At 40.4% G+C, this 17,160-nt stretch overlaps 3 protein-coding genes and 1 non-coding gene across 11 annotated transcripts; 1 reads left to right on the top strand and 3 right to left on the bottom strand.

Moving 5' to 3' along the window:
- Positions 1-208: 208 nt before the first annotated feature.
- LOC135652773 (diacylglycerol kinase 1-like) lies at positions 209-9,021 on the bottom strand. Of its 2 annotated transcripts, none has more exons than XM_065174005.1 (13): positions 8,856-9,021; positions 7,708-7,922; positions 7,477-7,599; positions 7,207-7,335; positions 6,658-6,743; positions 4,239-4,362; positions 3,990-4,038; positions 3,351-3,433; positions 2,719-2,786; positions 1,764-1,838; positions 1,207-1,294; positions 976-1,092; positions 209-781 (listed from the first exon to the last, which is right to left on the bottom strand). In XM_065174005.1, the coding sequence occupies exons 2-13, from the start codon at positions 7,885-7,887 to the stop codon at positions 455-457; spliced, it is 1,449 nt and encodes a 482-aa protein (XP_065030077.1). In that variant the 5' UTR covers positions 7,888-7,922; positions 8,856-9,021; the 3' UTR covers positions 209-454. The 2 variants fall into 2 exon arrangements, with proteins under 2 accessions (XP_065030077.1, XP_065030078.1); XM_065174006.1 differs by having other exon boundaries at positions 7,708-7,910.
- Positions 9,022-9,584: 563 nt separating this feature from the next.
- On the bottom strand, positions 9,585-9,666 carry TRNAS-AGA (transfer RNA serine (anticodon AGA)). The gene has a single exon. It is a non-coding gene; the product is annotated as a tRNA-Ser (tRNA).
- Positions 9,667-9,752: 86 nt separating this feature from the next.
- On the top strand, positions 9,753-16,235 carry LOC103972450 (universal stress protein PHOS34). Of its 7 annotated transcripts, XR_670787.3 has the most exons (7): positions 9,753-10,612; positions 12,341-12,386; positions 14,243-14,322; positions 14,430-14,511; positions 14,582-14,845; positions 14,910-15,223; positions 15,400-16,235. XR_670787.3 is itself a non-coding variant. In XM_018820607.2 (3 exons), exons 1-2 carry the CDS (start codon positions 9,865-9,867, stop codon positions 12,346-12,348), a joined length of 756 nt encoding a protein of 251 aa, XP_018676152.2. In that variant the 5' UTR covers positions 9,753-9,864; the 3' UTR covers positions 12,349-12,386; positions 14,243-14,421. The 7 variants fall into 7 exon arrangements, 4 of the variants coding, with proteins under 4 accessions (XP_018676152.2, XP_009385068.2, XP_018676153.2 ...); XR_010502193.1 differs by lacking the exon at positions 9,753-10,612 and having other exon boundaries at positions 12,339-12,386; positions 14,907-15,223; XR_010502194.1 differs by lacking the exon at positions 9,753-10,612 and having other exon boundaries at positions 12,339-12,386; positions 14,561-14,845.
- LOC135652774 (zinc finger protein CONSTANS-like) lies at positions 14,624-16,058 on the bottom strand. The gene is made up of 3 exons (XM_065174007.1): positions 15,522-16,058; positions 14,924-15,188; positions 14,624-14,797 (listed from the first exon to the last, which is right to left on the bottom strand). Exons 1-3 carry the CDS (start codon positions 16,056-16,058, stop codon positions 14,772-14,774), a joined length of 828 nt encoding a protein of 275 aa, XP_065030079.1. The 3' UTR covers positions 14,624-14,771.
- Positions 16,236-17,160: the final 925 nt, after the last annotated feature.

The following is a 17,160-nucleotide window of genomic DNA, read 5'->3' as shown; positions in this document are numbered from 1 at the left end:
AAAATTAGGAACTCCCAAAGGTACAACCGCAATCAATATTTGGATTTATGAGCCAGTAGATGAGATCTCAAGCAACTCATGCATATCACTCATAAGATCAAGTACCATCATTTCAGTGATTTATCAAGGTCAAACCTATCAGTTCCCATCGACAACCTTTTCCATGTATAAGCTCATTAAAATAAATCAACCAATTCACCAACAAAGATTGGTCCAATTTACACATATGGCTCAAATATTACGAACAAGGTTTTACATATCGGTAGGGCTGATACCGAAACATATAATTCAGTACCGGTACACATTATTTATTATTATTATTTATTTATTTATTTAGTGACACCAAATAATATAGCTCGGAATATCACCAAATACTAAGCTTAACAGGATACTGAAACTAATATGGCACCGGTGTTGGAGACCTTGATTGCAAAGCAGCGGGCACAGATAAATCTTAACTAAGATGAGCAATATCTATGTCCTCCGGAAGCTTGAATGTCTCTGCTGCACCAAACTTTTTCCTCCCTCCTTCCCACTCATCCTCAGAATCCCCACTATCCTCATCCCCATGATGGCTCGCTGCTGAAGGTGTCGAAGGGTCATTGATACTTTTGGAAATGCAGTCTCTGGTTGCTAGCATGTTGACCTGCCCGAGATGAGAGATTTCAACCACAACTGTGTCATCATCCACAGGTAAAGGCTGCTTCCATGGCTCCCCATCAATTCTCATGAATGTATGATCCGCTGCACCCTTGTGGAACTCAAAGCGAATTCTGTGTGCCTGGAACATGAAAATATTAGCATTCAGGTTATCTATGACCATATTAATCTATGCAAGATTGGAGCTTAGCAACATGACTTTGGGTACTTATCCCAACATATAATGATGGTGAAGTTGCCCAGATGTCCATGAAATATTAAATGAGAGGAAATCAACTGGCAACTTGCAGATGTAAGATAGATAGGCTAGTCTACCTGTGCAAGACGGGTACCATGCCCGTTCGGAGCAAGCAAGACGAGGCCATGCCATGCATCCCGGAAACCCACAACCTCAAGAAGCCCATCATCAACATATGGTCGAGTAAGATCCCTCTACAAGACATCAGAATCTTGGTTAGTTTTTCCCATGAATAGAAGGAATCTTATGCATATTTTATAATGGTTTAACTGTGAAAGAGAGACATAAAATATGACAGAGCAGCTTACTTCTGTTGCTTTCTTCTGATTTGGAGTCCCCCATGGATTAAGTCCCCCAGAAAAGCTAGGTAAGTTGAGACAAACAATTGATCTAATACTGTAAACGACAAGCGGTTGATGAGATGACGGCCTCTATATTTTGATATCACTGGTAGACAATCTAAATCTAAAAATAATAATTGAAATAAGATGTACAGGTATACATTCAAAAGGATAAATTAAAAATTATGGTCTTCTATTTGATCTTAATTTGTAAATTATCTTATGCGAAAACAACAGAACTTCAATCAAGAAAAAGCTAAAGATGTTCAGTCAATTTCCAAAGCTTCAAAAAATCAGCAATATTCACCAAAGAGATCTTTTTTTCTCTCCAAAAATCTCATGAACCACAACATATGGTAATAAAACCATTCTTTAAACAATCAACTCTAGTTATAAATTGAACTTGATTAAAAGGACAACCATATGAATATTACAAAAAAATCCTCCCATAAATTTTAATATATGCGAGGAAGAGAGTAATTTCATCTGCCAATTGGAACCGGAGATACTTAAACCATATTTACCTGTGAGGAATATGGAGATTTTCCCAGTGGCCTGGTCTTTTCATGATCTTCACATTTGCAAGCTGTGCTATATTCCTGCATTATAGCACTATAGAATTATCACAGGGAATTGTTTTAAAAATAATAAATTATTTTAGGAAGGTTTAAATTGATGTCAAACATGTGGATCAACACAAGAATCATCATTTCTCAAACATCATGGTGGGTGATTTGTTTGTCCTCTTTGACTCTATCACCACAGATACTTATTGAAGATTTTCATGGCAAGTTCACGTACTACCCATCACAAATTTAATTTCTTCCATTGAAATTCCACAGTATTAGTTAACTGAGAAATTTTGGCAAGCAGTTCTCATGAAGAGCACCCAGGATTTCTCGTGGGACAATGGAATGAATTATCATCAGCCCTCTAAATATTCTCACTATCTTGCTTGACCGATCTTTTAAGAATCACTACGGCTTCTTGTCGATAAGGCACATCATCTACCATGGAACAGAATCCATTTTCATCTTATGTATATGACGTTGCATGTTATGTGACTGAAATTTGATATGTCCTCATCAACAACATAACACTTACACAAGCCTTTCACTCTCTATTTGAGATCAGTTAAGTTCTAGTAGGATCTTCTTAAAAGAAGCTATACCAGAGTGTTAAGAATTTAATGTTACATTGAACTTCATTACCAGGTTAATGGGATGAAAAAATATTATCTGTGATATACTAATTATTAGTTTGTTAATCTCCTTTTCCTGATTGATGTGATAACATTGGCTACTATTGCCCTTTCCCTTTCATGCTGGTCAAATCCTTAAGATAATTGCTTAACAAAATTTAAATTACTGATTTGCAACCATGAGTGTTGCTAACTTGCATAAACTAAGGTAACAGAACATTGAATGAAGATTATATTTCAGTTATCCAAACTGTATAGACCATTGACTCAGACATTACCTTGAAGAAGGATGAAAAAGAGAAGCAAGAAACCACCCTTGCGTAGCCCCAAGTCTAGCATAGGTAGTCTGAGAGCAAATATAAGCGCAAAAAACATTAGTTATAGTGGAAGAGATTTACATGGGATAAGGTACATAAGCAACTAAAACATCAAAGCTATAGAAGATTAAATTAAGAAGTCATAAAACGCATAAGATTATATACTGTGGTGCATCCCGATGGAGACATAACCATCATGTTGTAGCATTGACCTGTTTCTTTCCCAATTATCTATATTTAGGGATTGAGTTTGGCTCACCATTAAGGCCATGTAGCAGATTTGTCAAATGGTACTTTTAAGTCTAATGGTAGAACCATATCTTCTCTTGTTTTTTCCCCTCTAGATCTATGAATCTCAAAGAGATAATGAATGAAGAATGCATGAAATGGGGATATATGCACATGGATCATAAATGGCAATGTTCTTGTAATGAGCATTCATATAGTTTGGATGGAAACTATGATTTGCACACATGATAATACTAATGAAGAAAACTGCAAGTATTATCTATGATCTCTTGATCTTTACAATTTGGAACAAGCATGTAATAAGGATAGAAGACTGTAATGTTACTGTAACAGGAAAATGAAACCTGATTGATTATCTGGTTCTTGAACTTTTCTGGATGCAGCTTCCGCTCGGAATGAAACGCATATGATATTTGGGCATCCATTCCTAAAAATTAATATGATATAACTTTTGTCAGTATGTGCATCAATGTAATCTTTATGTTCAGATAAGATCAAATATCAACTTATAGTTTATCAAGAAAATAATAAATTGCAATAAAATAATACAGCATCCCTTTTGTCACATGGTGTACTAGAAAATTCTCAATGGTCAAGAAGACTATTTCTACTTAAAAGGTCGTGTGAGAAAAAAAAACTCAAAAATAAATTAGTCTTCTTTTGTGAATAAAAAGAATCATGATTTCAGTTGGACAGCAGTCTTCTGATTTGAATTATAAGGTATGTATATAGGTGAACAGAACAACAAAGACAGAGTGATCAGAAAGAAATCAAATAGCAATACAGTCCTGACCCAAGTGAGAATCATAACAACATATAGAAGGTAGAACAATTGCATTCACATCTAGAACACTATCTGAGACAAACAACAGTTGGACAATTGTTACTCCATAACTTGAATGGATCAACCAATTTCTCAACTACCATGTCCATGAAGTTCCTAAAACTTATAAGTAGCAGAATTTGCATAGGTAAGTTCTTACCCATACTGAAGTAGTTCCAGAAACCACCACGAAATGTGTGATAACCTTCCTGAGATAAAATAATCAACAACCCATTATCTAAATTTACATTATAATAAGAAATGTGGTCAATTTTTGGTAAAAGATAAAACTTATTTATGTGATAAACAATGTAAAAAATACAGAAAGTTCGAAAGAGTAAAGGGAAACAAACTACACTCGGTGTCTGAACACTTTAAAGTACTTTTCAACCAAAAATTATTGCCTTACCACATTAAGTGAGTCTAAACTTGATACACGTTGAAATGCATGTAGAGAATGAGGTAACTCGAGTGGAGCAATTGGATCACAGGTACCTTCCTTGGGAGTCCTCATCCTCATGACAATATGCCAGCTAAAGTAGAACATAGAAGCAATAATTCAAAAAACAATATCCACTCCAAAGTCCAAATGTTTACAAGCATGAAGAAATACACCTCCAGAATTTGCAAAGATCATCACTAGGTATATCCAAATCATAACTGATAAAATGAAGGGATGGAAATTGCAACAAAATAATGGGATTTAACATCTATAACAAGAACAACTATCCTATAACTCTAGCTTTCCATGAACCATGCATTTGCATGCCTAACATACTAGAATGTCATTGCAAATATGTATAAGAACATGGATTGCACATGGTATCGATGCTGTCACCCATTGACCATGATGGAGTTATCAATTATCTGCACTAGATGCCATGCCATGCCATGTTAAGCCCATGCCACTGTCCATGATACAAGTTAGATCGATGTCAAAAGAATACGTATGATAAGCATGCTCACATACCATCACTAAGGGAACGAGGAAAGAAAAGGATAACTACATTTATTTTATTCACCAACTGGAGGTCAATGACATTCAAGTAAACCAGTTCAATTAGTGATAAAACTGAGGAAAGAGATCTACATCCTTAAGTTCTACATACTAGTTGAAAGGAAATACTGTAGTAAGAAAAGATCTATGCTTGACATTTCTTGAAATACATATTTTAAGTTGTGGACTGGATATCAAAGTCGAATTTGCAAATTTCTCATAGCAGGCTATGATGAAACTATTCTTCTGAAAATTGATGTAAAACAAAAGGCTATAAGTTGTAAGTTGGAAATCTACTGGGGCGTATGCTTCATCCTAGACTGAGACAATTCAGTTTTCAACTTTTAGAAAACGGGCACAGGTAAATATGTGCAACAACTGTCATGCTGATTGGCACATGTCAGCAACTCAAAACTAACCCAATACTTAAATTATTAAATCATAGCAAAAACCATATATGCAGTCCTTCAGTTTCCTTAGAGCATAATCACTATAAAATAAGTCCAACACAAAATGAGTGCACCGAGCAAGCAAAACATCAATATAACAATGACACTAGAATAGATCAATGCTTAATTTAAGGTCATGAGCCATAACCATATAGGTGGCCACAAGTCTTTACCAAGAATAATCACTATCACATATCTCTAATACAAATGATCAAACATTAGTATGTTCAGCATCACACAGGTTAAATACTAAATATCACATGCTACCAATAGTAGCATTAAATGTTAGCTAAAGAAACATTTCCATTTGTATAATTCAAAACCCATGTTGCACGCATATACACACAAGAATTGGTGAGAATCAATTCTAGGATTCACAACAATGAAAGTAAGAGGTCGGAAAAATTTGTGTCCAAAGATTTCTAAAGGACATCAAATGATAATGGCTTAGAGTTTGGGCTATGACTACGGATACTATTGTTACTATATCAATGGGAAAGTGCTCAACCTTTGAGTGTGACTTGAACTACTGATCTTGATGATTGCAAGTAACCAATTAGGTTTATTGTGTAACTTAGAAACCAATCATTAATTGAGTCTGAGATCCTTGACAGGCAATCATCGGCTCTCTTGATAGACTCTGATTGCCTTAAGTAAACATGTTAATGACCGAGCACATTTTATTCCAAACCTCAACACCCTGCTGATCATGTTATTTCACTGATAGCTATGATATATATTTATTTGTAATCAGACCAATGCATGAATGATAAACTAATTGACATGCATCTGATTCTCAGTTTCATTGGCTATGGAAGTTCAGATGACCACACCGGTATCTTCCATGCCAAGTAATCCAATAGTCATCATTATTGTTTGAAAAATGAGCTAAATTTGTAAGTGTATTCAAGAGTCCAGTGTTGAAAGAGATACAGAAATACATGCACGTGAAAAAGGACAAAGATAACTTAAAACATTATGCATGCTACTTATGTTTCAATTTCATGAGAATGCAAAACATTAAAAGATGGATCTGCGACATGTATCCTAGGCCAAATAGTCCACTTCTGTTACTTGAAGCTATATATACTGTAATGATAAATGATCAACTCAAATTTGTCAAATAGACCATAGACATATCCTATTGGTTGGCACATTGTATGCACAGTTATGTGGTTGAAGGTTTGAGGTAGTAGTGTTGCAAGTATCTAGTGCTATGGTTAAATAATACTTATATATGGAAGGAGAAACTTAGAAAATATATATGTACAAAATAGGGGAAAATATCAGAGGCAACTCTTAGGTAGAACTTAAGGATTCAGGTCTCAGTAGACGTAACAAAACAATGCCTTACTAAACTAAAACTATTGACACTACAATACCTATCAATTTTCATCTCTTTTGCTTTCTTCACTTCATCAAGGAAAAACTTCACTGACTGATGATCAGTACCAGGATTCTTCTTCCCCTGCAATGCAGTTAAATTAATGGAATTATGACACTATTATCATCTAAATCAATTAAAATCCATTGGATAAAATATCTCAAATGAGGTATACCAGATGATTTTGCAGTCGATTAGAAATACTGAAACAAAATGACATAAATAAATGCTTGCAGTGTAGATCTTCACAAAATTAAATATGTATTTGTAGTCTGAAACATGGTGTCATGTCGCAACTATTTTTCTGGCAATATCTTTGGCAACAATCTAACAATGCAGAAATGATGTGTACAATCATGTTACTGAAAGATGCGCCATCCAGATAGAAGCATGGACAGAAATTTAAATGCTAGTCACTCGCATTCAAGGGGCAAGAAGACAAGAAGGACAAAACCTGTTATAAAATCCCATAGCTGCCAATCTCCATGTGCATGGGGATTTTGTAAAATGGATTAGAAATGGGAAATAGTCTTAGCACTTGACGTACCCAACCAAATGAAAAGGGAAGGTTGTTTCCTGTTCCCAAAGGCACGGTAGCAATTGGAGGTGGCTGAGCAAGTTTAAGATCACAAACCACACCAAGAAGCCAACCAGCTGTACCATCACCACCTGCAACCTAACATACAACTTGTATGTCAAAAAATGGACAAAAACAGGGGGGTTTGAATAACGAGTTGAAAACTCTAAAGAAAAAAAAGTAAAAACCAAGTAAATGGAGGTATTTGATATCAGTGTTCTTTTGAAGTGTTTCACTCACTATTACTCTCAATGTCCTCTCAATATGCTCAGCAAGTTTATCACCCTCAGCCTTGAGCTTTTCAAAGTTAGCATAAAGTCTTTGAAGCACCTTTTCAGGAACCTCCTCTCCCAGATCAAAAACCTGAAGAAGAATTAATTGCCCAAATCGATATCCAAAACTTGTAATGATTATAGTTCTTTAAATAGATGACTTTTTATTGCAACTAACTACTCTAAGCAATTGAAGTACCTGAACTCTATTGAGAAGCTCACGGTATGTTTTAATTAGATCACCTCCAAGCTGGCCACCACTTCTCGAATTGACAAAAACAATCACAGGGCAAGTGGGCTCTTCTGAGACATCTTCTTTTTCTGAGTCCGGTACCAGTATGTAATCTGGGATATAGAAATCTCTCAATGGAAGAGACATTCTGGAACTACTGACCTCCGTTCCTGAAAGAAATACTGCAATTATGTTGAACCATTAACAAGATATCATACTTGCTTCATTATTTTAGAGCCAATGTTGACAAGTCTACAAGCAACACAAATATAGATATGATTAGAAAATTTATTCGAGAATAAATAGAAAAGGCATATTTCAGCAATTTTATATGGTATGCCACAAAATCTTGGGTATAATGAACAGATAATATAAGGTTAATAACTTGTGGTTTCACCAATCTAACCAAATTAAAAGCAGTGATCTTATCAAAATGCATTATTTTCCTTACAAAATATTATACTGAATTTTGAAGAACCAGTGAACTCCTCAACAAAGAAATTCTTTTACCATATTAACTGATAACAGGTGAAGGGCATTCAGAACTAGTTTCCTTCGTCCTTCTCTTCTCAAAATCATTATAACACAAAGGGATTAACATCAAGATCTTGCTCTCCTGAAACCTAAATCTTCAGAAAAATAAATAAATAAGCAAAAATATAGATGCAAGGCAGAGTTCTTGATAATCCAAGAAAGGTTCAACATCAATCGTGTGCGATTAATACATCCAGCGGACCCCTGCGATGCCATTTTCAAATGACCAAATAGCGAAGCACCAGATACAGCTTGACTCTTATTCCAGATGTAGAATCACAGCTTCCAAGTTATCTAACAGATACATGACGATCTAAGGCCACATAATGATTTCACAAGGTTCCAATATGTGTCTCGGTTACGACGAAGAGATCCGAGTTCTCTAAGAATATACGCTCAACAGTAGCCAAACATGCCTCCACCTAAAACCACGAAGAGCTGGAATGGAGACAAAAGATCCATCCAAAAACGCCCAAAATCCTCACGGAACCTAAGGCTTTTCCTTCGTACGATAAAAAAAAAAAAGGAGGTCGGGAGCCATACAGCATCGAGTCCCATAAAATTGGATCGAGGAAGCTCACCCGGGAAAGGATCTCGTGGGAGGGATCACAGAGATCTCGAGATGAGACGGAGCGCCTCTGCGCGATTCTTCCTGCACTCCGGTTTGAATCCGAGGGGAGGCTTTGAGGGCGATGCAAGCAGAGATACGATCCACAACCTTTGACCGATCCGGGATTCAAGCCATCGTCCGTGAGGTGGCACGAGATGGTTGGGCCCACGGTGGGACACTGGCGGGTCACTGGACGTGTCCAGTTATCGATGCAACCGTCGTTTCCCAGGATTGCTCGAATCGAGTAGCAACATTTTACTCGGGCGTTGCACTCGTTTTACACATGCGCGAGCAAGCCATTGGACAACTGACTGCGGGACCGCTGCTGGGTCCCACTAGAAAACAGCGCCCAGCAGGACGAGAGGATTCTCCGGTGGGGCGACGGCAGACGTGGGGTCCACGTATTTGGTAGTGGACGGCAGGATACAGCATCGCGCGATCGTTCGTGTCAAAGTTTTTTCTAGCTACACATTCGAGTTTTCAATTCAGGATTCAGGCATGTGTACTCCACACCGAGGGCGTAGCTGAGCCTAGCTAGGCCCCACTGCGCCTTTGGTCAGTATGGGTTCGTGAGGCGGGTACAGGGAAATCCAGTATAAAAAGTAGTAACCTTGAGAGAGAGAGAGAGAGAGAGAGAGATATATATATATATATATAAATAATTAGGATAAAAATAAAATAATTAAAAAAACAACATTAGCGTGGACGGCAGGATTCGAACCTGCGCGGGCAAAGCCCACATGATTTCTAGTCATGCCCGATAACCACTCCGGCACGTCCACGAGATGTGGATTGTGGTCATTTAACACTTTATTTAATAAATATATAAGTTTTTCACATAATTTGCCTCCGAGTGCGATGTCTTCTCGTGACCTCCTTCCTCAACGTCGCGTTCCACCTTTATTCCAGTCGACGCCTATCGCGTCGCGAACCCAGTCGCAGACGAGCTGCTTCTAACCCTAGCTTTGATCCTCCTCGCCATGGACACGCATCAGGCTCTGCCGGATACCGATCGCCAGGCGGCTCCGCCTCTGAGGACCCCCCAGCCCTCTCCCCCCCGCTTCATCACCTCCGCTTCCGCGGGCTCCCACCGCCGGATCGCTATCGCCGTCGACCTCAGCGACGAGAGCGCCTACGCCGTGAGGTGGGCTGTCCAGAACTACCTCCGCCCCGGCGACGCCGTCATCCTCCTCCACGTCCGCCCCACCAGCGTCCTCTACGGCGCTGACTGGGGAGCCGTCGATCTCACCGTCTCCGTCTCCGTCGCCGCCGACGATGACGACGCCGCGAACGGGCGTCCCGACTCGCACGAGTCGCAGCGGAAGATGGAGGAGGACTTCGACGCCTTCACCACGACCAAGGCGCAGGACCTGGCGCAGCCCCTCGTGGAGGCGCAGATCCCCTTCAAGATACACATCGTCAAGGACCACGACATGAAGGAGCGACTGTGTCTGGAGGTGGAGAGGCTCGGCCCTAGCGCGGTTATCATGGGTAGCAGGGGATTTGGAGCCGCCAGGAGCATCAGCAAGAGCCGGCTCGGGAGCGTCAGCGATTATTGCGTGCATCACTGCGTTTGCCCCGTTGTGGTGGTTCGTTACCCCGATGATGGGGCGGCTGCAGGACCTGCAACTGATAATGGAGAGGGCCCAAAGTCAGACGAGGTGGTGGAGAAACACGTGGTGCCGGAGGACGAACAAGAGTTCCACGATGCTGCTGAGGAACATAAAGGTGAGAATTTATCTTAATACCTACGTTATTTGATAAACCATGTATAAGGAATTAATCCTAGATCTTTTGTTCGGGGAATTCTTGTAAAGGTTGTAGAGCAGACTGGTCTTCCCGATTTGTAGAAGTCAAATTCTTTCATCTCTCATGCAGAAACTAGATTTTAATCACTCACAATTACCTAGATACTGGGGCTTCTACTCCATAAAGGGGTACGTCTGATCTGCAGACTTAGTGTAGAAATCCTATAAGATATTTTGGTTGCATCACCTGCTTACAGTTGATTCTTGTACTCTATCGTGCCAAGCCACCAATCTGGGAAGACCTACAATATTAGAAAAAGGAGATATATGTTTTTGCTGTCTCCATATGGTCTAATACTCCTTTTCGTGAAATTGTTTGCTACTGGTAACAGTTTGAAGAATTAAATGGAGATCATGTGGGTGGCAGCCTATTGGTTCACTTGCAGAAAACTCAAATTGGAGCAAACTAATGAGACCTAAGATACTTATAGTTGGTTTTCAAACTCAGTATCTTCTGGTTTAGCATGAAGACTACATTGGCTGCTGTAGGTTATTAACTAATATCAGAGGAAAACTTAAAAGGATTTGGATAATAGGAGAGACACATCGTTTTAGAGACGTGACAGCCAAAGTTTTGAAATAGTTGCCAAGTTATAGTAAGAGAATCTTCAGTTGCACCTTGGGCATGGTTTGTGAGTATTTGGAAGGAAATTGTGGTTATACTATACTCTGTTTGCCACATTATGCTTGATGCGCCATGGGTGTGCCAACAGTGCATCAGGACACCAAGATACATATAGTTAGCTTGTGCTTGCACTGTGAATCTTTTGTTGAATATTCCAAAGCCAGTAAGAATCTTTTGCAATATATGCACATTAGGCTGGCATGATGGTTTAATAGATTTTTTTGTTTGGAAACTTCAAGAAATAATTTAGTCCTCGGTCGGTGATCTATAGTACTTATTTTTCAATTTGGTCAAGTTAGGGGTTATGTTAATCGATATTTTGTTAGGTTTCTACTTATGCAAATTTGGAGACAAATAGTGGGCAAGAGAGGCCATGACCCCCATAAAGGCAAAGATAACTATGCTTGGCAGCTTTTTGTGTACCTTTATATAAATCATAATAGACAACCAACATATAATTTAGATGCAGATGATTTTGGCAAATTGATGGCAGTAGCAACACTAATATGTCCCATATATTTGGGATCGGCTACATGCATTTTTTCCCTACTATTTAGCTCTATGTAGGAGAATATCCATAATGCAAGAGCAGCCATTTTTATTGCTTCTAGTAAACTTTGTGTCTCCTTTTTCTCCTTGTACTATTAATCCTGGTCAACTCACTTTATCAAACATGAGCAAGACATTGTTTCTTACGATGGTAGCTATGTCTGCCCTTGTAGTTAATTTTTATGGTTCTTAATTATGTGTCTGGGCATTTCATGATTGTGTTCTAATATATTATTTGGACTTTGATTGATCTTCGTCTCTTTGCATTGAGCCCCTGGAGTAATATGTTGCCTTCTATATGGTTGTTTAGGAAGCATGCTATGGCTGAATTGAAAACCGTCAATGTGCAACATGATCTGAAGGGGCATAACAATTTTTTGATTGCCTACCCATCACAATAAGAAGCTGGCTTTAGTTATATTTGCCACTAAGTTTTGTATAAATTTCTGTTAATTGATGGTGATTCTTTTGCAGATGTCTGAGAAATGCATAGTAATGGCATATCCATCTTGTGATTTAGGTAATCTATTATGACCTTTTGTTGAACTATCCTTGTGCAATTATTTTGTGGGTTTTACTTATTATAAGATGGACCTGTGATTTCATCCTCGGCATGTTTTAAAATGCAATCAATCATCCTGCTGATGTTTTGTTCTGGTGATGATTATCTTCTAGCATATTATAGGAGAGTAGACTGTATTATGCTTCTGTTTCTGTACTCCTCTCTCATTAGTACCTTTGTTGAGCCAACGACAAACTTAAAAGATTGTTGTTAACTTGTTGATGATACCTTGCATTCTGTGACAGATGTATGAAAAAAGGCTATATAAGAGGGTGAGTCTCACTTGTGAAAAACTTCAAGGTTGATGTCCCCATTTATGTGAAATGTGGCTTAATCCATAAAAGTTTTCATTGTGATTCACCACTTCTAACAGCATGGTTCTTTTTTATTTGAATAGGAATGTGTTGCTTAAAGATTTGACTAGCCTTATTGATTCTGCCTCAGCTTGACACTATAAGTTTGTCATGATCAAATTATTAAATACTGATCAAATTTATATGAGATATAATTTTAGTAATACTAGGAATAGATATAAGAATATAGTTAAGTTAGATAGATACTAGGTTTCCTTACATAAAACCTTTAGGTATCCTGGATCAACTATTCAATAAGATAGATAGATCGATGAAGATATTATTCAGAGTAAAAACAGGATGGTTAAAATGATGAGAGGCATCAGGAGTCGTGTGTGATCATCGGATACTTTTGAGATTTAAAAAAATATATATAAGATAATTGTGAGACTAACAATGTTTTTGAATATGAGTGTTGGACAATTAAGAAGCATCATATACAAAAAGATAATAATACTAAAATTGATGTGTGAAGTTATTAGAAAAGATAGGAAAAAAAATATTTTTATTTGTGAATAATTAAGTATCGTTTCAATAGCCTATAAGATAAGAGAGAATTGTCTAAGATGATATGGACATATGCTTAGAAGATCTACTGATGCGATAGTTAAAAAATATGAAATGATTAATATTTGTGGTATGAGAAACAGTAGAGGAAGAAGACAACTTTAATAGAAACCATAAATAAATATTTAATTATTTTAAACTTAACTAAATATAAGATTTTTTATATATCTCAATGACGACAAAAGATCCATGTAGTCAACCTAAAATAGTTGGAACTTACAGTTTTGTTATTATTGTTATTATTGTTGATTAAATTTGTTCTAGAGCTCAATGCAGTTTGATAACCGCCTCTCTTTTTATAGGGATAAGATTGCATAAGTTGGGCTTAGTGTCAGCGTACAATCCTCATATCCCGTGTTGGCGGCATGGGCTATAATAATACTTTAGAGATGCAAAATGAGAGATACTAGATGTGTGTGCTTACATAATAATACTTTAGAGATGCAGCTCGATCTTATAAGTATTTGTCTAGTTCCTCAATTTGGCGATTGTAATTATTTGTTAAGACTGATCACATCGCTACTTTTTCATTTTTAACACATTACAGTGAGCATCCTCATTTTGAATTATATCTCACAATTCTGTATCATACCATCTTGTATATTCTCAAATGATGAAATTTTTATTTGTGTCGTAACAGTGGGCTTTCCAACCTCAACTAGAGAGAATCCTTGCCTATATTTTCTCAAGATAAATCATCATCCTATTTTAGCTGATATTTTGTAGTTTTGGCTTGAGAAGAAAAAGACCTTGATCCTTATGCTAACCTTTGTTTCATGGATTCCTGTCTGTTTATGGATGGACACGAGTATGGACTTTGTTATTCTCTGTAAAAGATTGTAATTCGCCGTATGGCTTTTACTGCTCATATTATATGTTTGGTTTTATTTTCAGGGAGTGATAAGGAACACAAGCCATGGCGGAAAGCCAACTCATGTGTTTCTTCTGTTGCAGTGGTTGCTTCTGTTGTATAGGTAAATGGCCATTTCCTTGCTCTCTCGTCTGCCTCCTCAAAAACTGGTTGATTAGATTATGTACATGCTCTATATAGTATCATCCTTCTTGTGCTTGTATGATTCAGAATTCCAGCGCGGTGGATGGACTCGTGATTGCCGGCAAATCAAATCCTACATATGCTGCCACGCTCGGCGGCCAGAAGTCAAGTATGGCTATCGTTTATCTCATGAATAATAATAATAATAATAATAATAGTTTGATGTCCCCATTCCATAGGAGCACGGACCCTTCAATTACCACATCATTATCTCAGAAACATGAACATGAAAGAGGCAGAAACGTTGAAGCAATCGAAGAGAATTCAGCAATGCATACACAATGTCAAACTAAATAGAAGAGATCACAGCCGTGAGGATGTCTTTCGAGTTAGCTCGTGAAATCGCTCTCTATTGTTAGCAGCAGCCCTTCAACCTTCGACATTCTTGTATCGATCTGCATCCACCCCCAAATCCAAAAAACACAAAATGCAATTTGGGAACAGTAAGTGATTTATTGAATGCAGTACATGCGGGGCACATGATGCTAAGCTTGATCGCTACAGCAGGGAAAAGAACTCACTTGGGTCGGAGGAAGACAGCAGCCGAGTCATGAGATCGACGTGGCCGTGGACGCGGACATCGAGCATGGCGCTGGCGGTGTCGGTGTCGGAGGCCGGCTCCGGGCGAAGGGCGGGCCTCTTGCGATCCTTGGAGGAACGGAAGGCCGAGGCGCAGGAGCTGGCCTCGTCCTTCGCCGCTGCCGCCATCGTGGCGCTCGCCGCTGGAGATGGAGCCGGAGACGGCGGGAGGTAGCTCGGGAGAGACGACGAGCAGGCCAGGTCGTCCTGTGATCGTTTGTTGGCCGTCAGATACAAAAAGGGTACTTTATTCTTCTTCTTCTTCTTCTTCTCATTTGGCGAAATTTTCTTTTTTTTTTTCTTTTTCAATTCAACTATACACAAGGAGGAAGAAAACCACTCGATTCCACATTGTTTTCGGTTCATGACATCATAAGATTATATCCTTATATATATCTGATGCGATCACACGATGCAGATCGGAGGTTGTGAAGTTTGGGGACAAGACAGCAATGAAGCGGTTCAGAATCATTTGTCCAAATCGTCGACGACGAGGTGATATAAAGGACAGAGTGGAAAGAAGAACAGCAACGGATTTACCTGCGAGACGGAGAGGTCGGCATTTCCCCGCATCCGTTTCAGGAAGCCGCCGCCATTCCCTATCCGGCCTGGCTCCTCCTCGCCGTCGCTGCTGCTCGACGAGCTCGCAGCCGGAGGCGGTGTCAGAGACCATGGCACCACCTGGTTCTCCCCTTCGTCGTCGTCGTCCTCCTCCTCTTCCTCTTCGTCCTCCTCACGATCCCTTCTTCCGCCTTCTCCCTCTCCCTCCTCCTCGTCGCCGGCGCCACACCCCTCGCCACCGCCGCTGCCCTCGGCCGAGGACGAGGTGGTGGCGGCGCACCGCTCGCAGACTGAGAAGGTGGGGCGCAGCCTGGCGCCCTCCGCGCGCCACGGCGTGGGCGACTGGCAGCTCCGGCAGAGCAGGCACCTGGAGTGGCGCGCCACCAGGAAGTTGGCGCCGTGCACCTTGGCGTCGCACTCCCAGCATAGGCTCGCCTCATCCGACTCACAGTGGATCCTCGCCGGCCGAACGCACAGCTCGCATTGCTTCACCCTTGTTCCTCCTCTCGGTCGCATCTTTCGCCCTTCCGAGTTCCTCCTCTCTTCTTCCCCTTCTCCTCTTTCTTGTCTTTTTCTCCTCTCTTCGCGTCGTAGCAATAACAGTGTCAAACGGTACGGTTTTTTTACTTTTTCTAAGGATGGATTGTCGCTTTACCCTTCACTTTCTGTGATCCGCCCACTCCGGTACGCTTACCTTCTTCCTTGTGGGTAACGTTACAATCGGGTGACTGTCGGTGTCTGTGCGTAGAAATCGCGTGGAAACCTACTGTCGTTGAGAATAGAAGACGTATAATTTAGATCCCAAACTTACTCTCTCCCTTCACATATTAATATCTATAGCATAACCTCCGACCATTTACTTCCACCTCAAGTCATGAAAAGGACTCTTTATGTTTGGGCGGAGACAATAGAAAGGGACAATAGAAATTTATCATTGTAATACGAGATTGGGCGAGACCAACTTACACAGTCAGCGGTAACTCGACCGCGTGAGCATTCTAGTAGGAGTCGGGAGGCGAACAGGGGTGATATTGTCATTTCGGACCACCCCACTAATTCTGCGGCTCCCGTGCCCCTGCCTGTGCCAGCACGAATCGCGGAGCCCTGACGTGGCGTCCAGGCGGTGGGCGAGATTCCCCCCCCCCCTCCTCTCTACGTGGCACCGTGTCGGCCACCCATAGCACGTAGCCTCACGTGACGTGCGCCTTCGCTGGTGTCCTGCACGTTTTCCAATTAGATTTCTGCTAATTAAGAAGACGATTAATTAATCACGAATTCCTCGTGATGCGACGGAAGCCAACGGCGGAAGGGTGACGTGCGAGGCGCGACGTGATTTACCTACGTGGGCTTCTTGGGTGGCGCCACATGGGACCCGTGGTGGGATCGGACCCTCTGCGTGATACTCAGGTGTGCTCACCGCCGAGGAAACCGCGGGCATCTTCGTACGCCCACGGAATCGCCGCCCGTGGGTTGGCGGTGCGCTTTCCTCCTCTCTTTCCTGTGTCCGAGCGGCGGGCCAGGGGAGACGGACGGTGGGCTTTCGTTCGGGGGCGGAGAGCCATCGCCAGCCACGAGTTTGGGGGGAATTGAGATCCACATCCTCCGAGATCTCATCCTG

Source organism: Musa acuminata, chromosome BXJ3-11, assembly GCF_036884655.1.
Source record: "Musa acuminata AAA Group cultivar baxijiao chromosome BXJ3-11, Cavendish_Baxijiao_AAA, whole genome shotgun sequence".
NCBI classification, from domain to species: domain Eukaryota; kingdom Viridiplantae; phylum Streptophyta; class Magnoliopsida; order Zingiberales; family Musaceae; genus Musa; species Musa acuminata.
Note: the sequence above shows the minus strand (reverse complement) of the source record. Positions and strands in the feature narration are given on the sequence as shown.

Excerpts from the sequence above, each read along its gene's own strand:
- LOC103972450 (XM_065174008.1), top strand. The coding sequence starts at position 9,865 with ATGGACACGCATCAGGCTCTGCCGGATACCGATCGCCAGGCGGCTCCG. Across the intron at positions 10,613-12,176 it reads TGCTGCTGAGGAACATAAAG|GAAGCATGCTATGGCTGAAT; the intron begins GTGAGAATTTAT and ends ATGGTTGTTTAG.
- LOC135652773 (XM_065174005.1), bottom strand. The coding sequence starts at position 7,887 with ATGTCTCTTCCATTGAGAGATTTCTATATCCCAGATTACATACTGGTA. Across the intron at positions 1,839-2,718 it reads CTTTTTCATCCTTCTTCAAG|GAATATAGCACAGCTTGCAA; the intron begins GTAATGTCTGAG and ends GCTATAATGCAG. Across the intron at positions 782-975 it reads ATGGTACCCGTCTTGCACAG|GCACACAGAATTCGCTTTGA; the intron begins GTAGACTAGCCT and ends TTCATGTTCCAG.
- LOC135652774 (XM_065174007.1), bottom strand. The coding sequence starts at position 16,058 with ATGCGACCGAGAGGAGGAACAAGGGTGAAGCAATGCGAGCTGTGCGTT. Across the intron at positions 15,189-15,521 it reads CCGACCTCTCCGTCTCGCAG|GACGACCTGGCCTGCTCGTC; the intron begins GTAAATCCGTTG and ends AAACGATCACAG. Across the intron at positions 14,798-14,923 it reads GCTGTCTTCCTCCGACCCAA|ATCGATACAAGAATGTCGAA; the intron begins GTGAGTTCTTTT and ends GGGTGGATGCAG.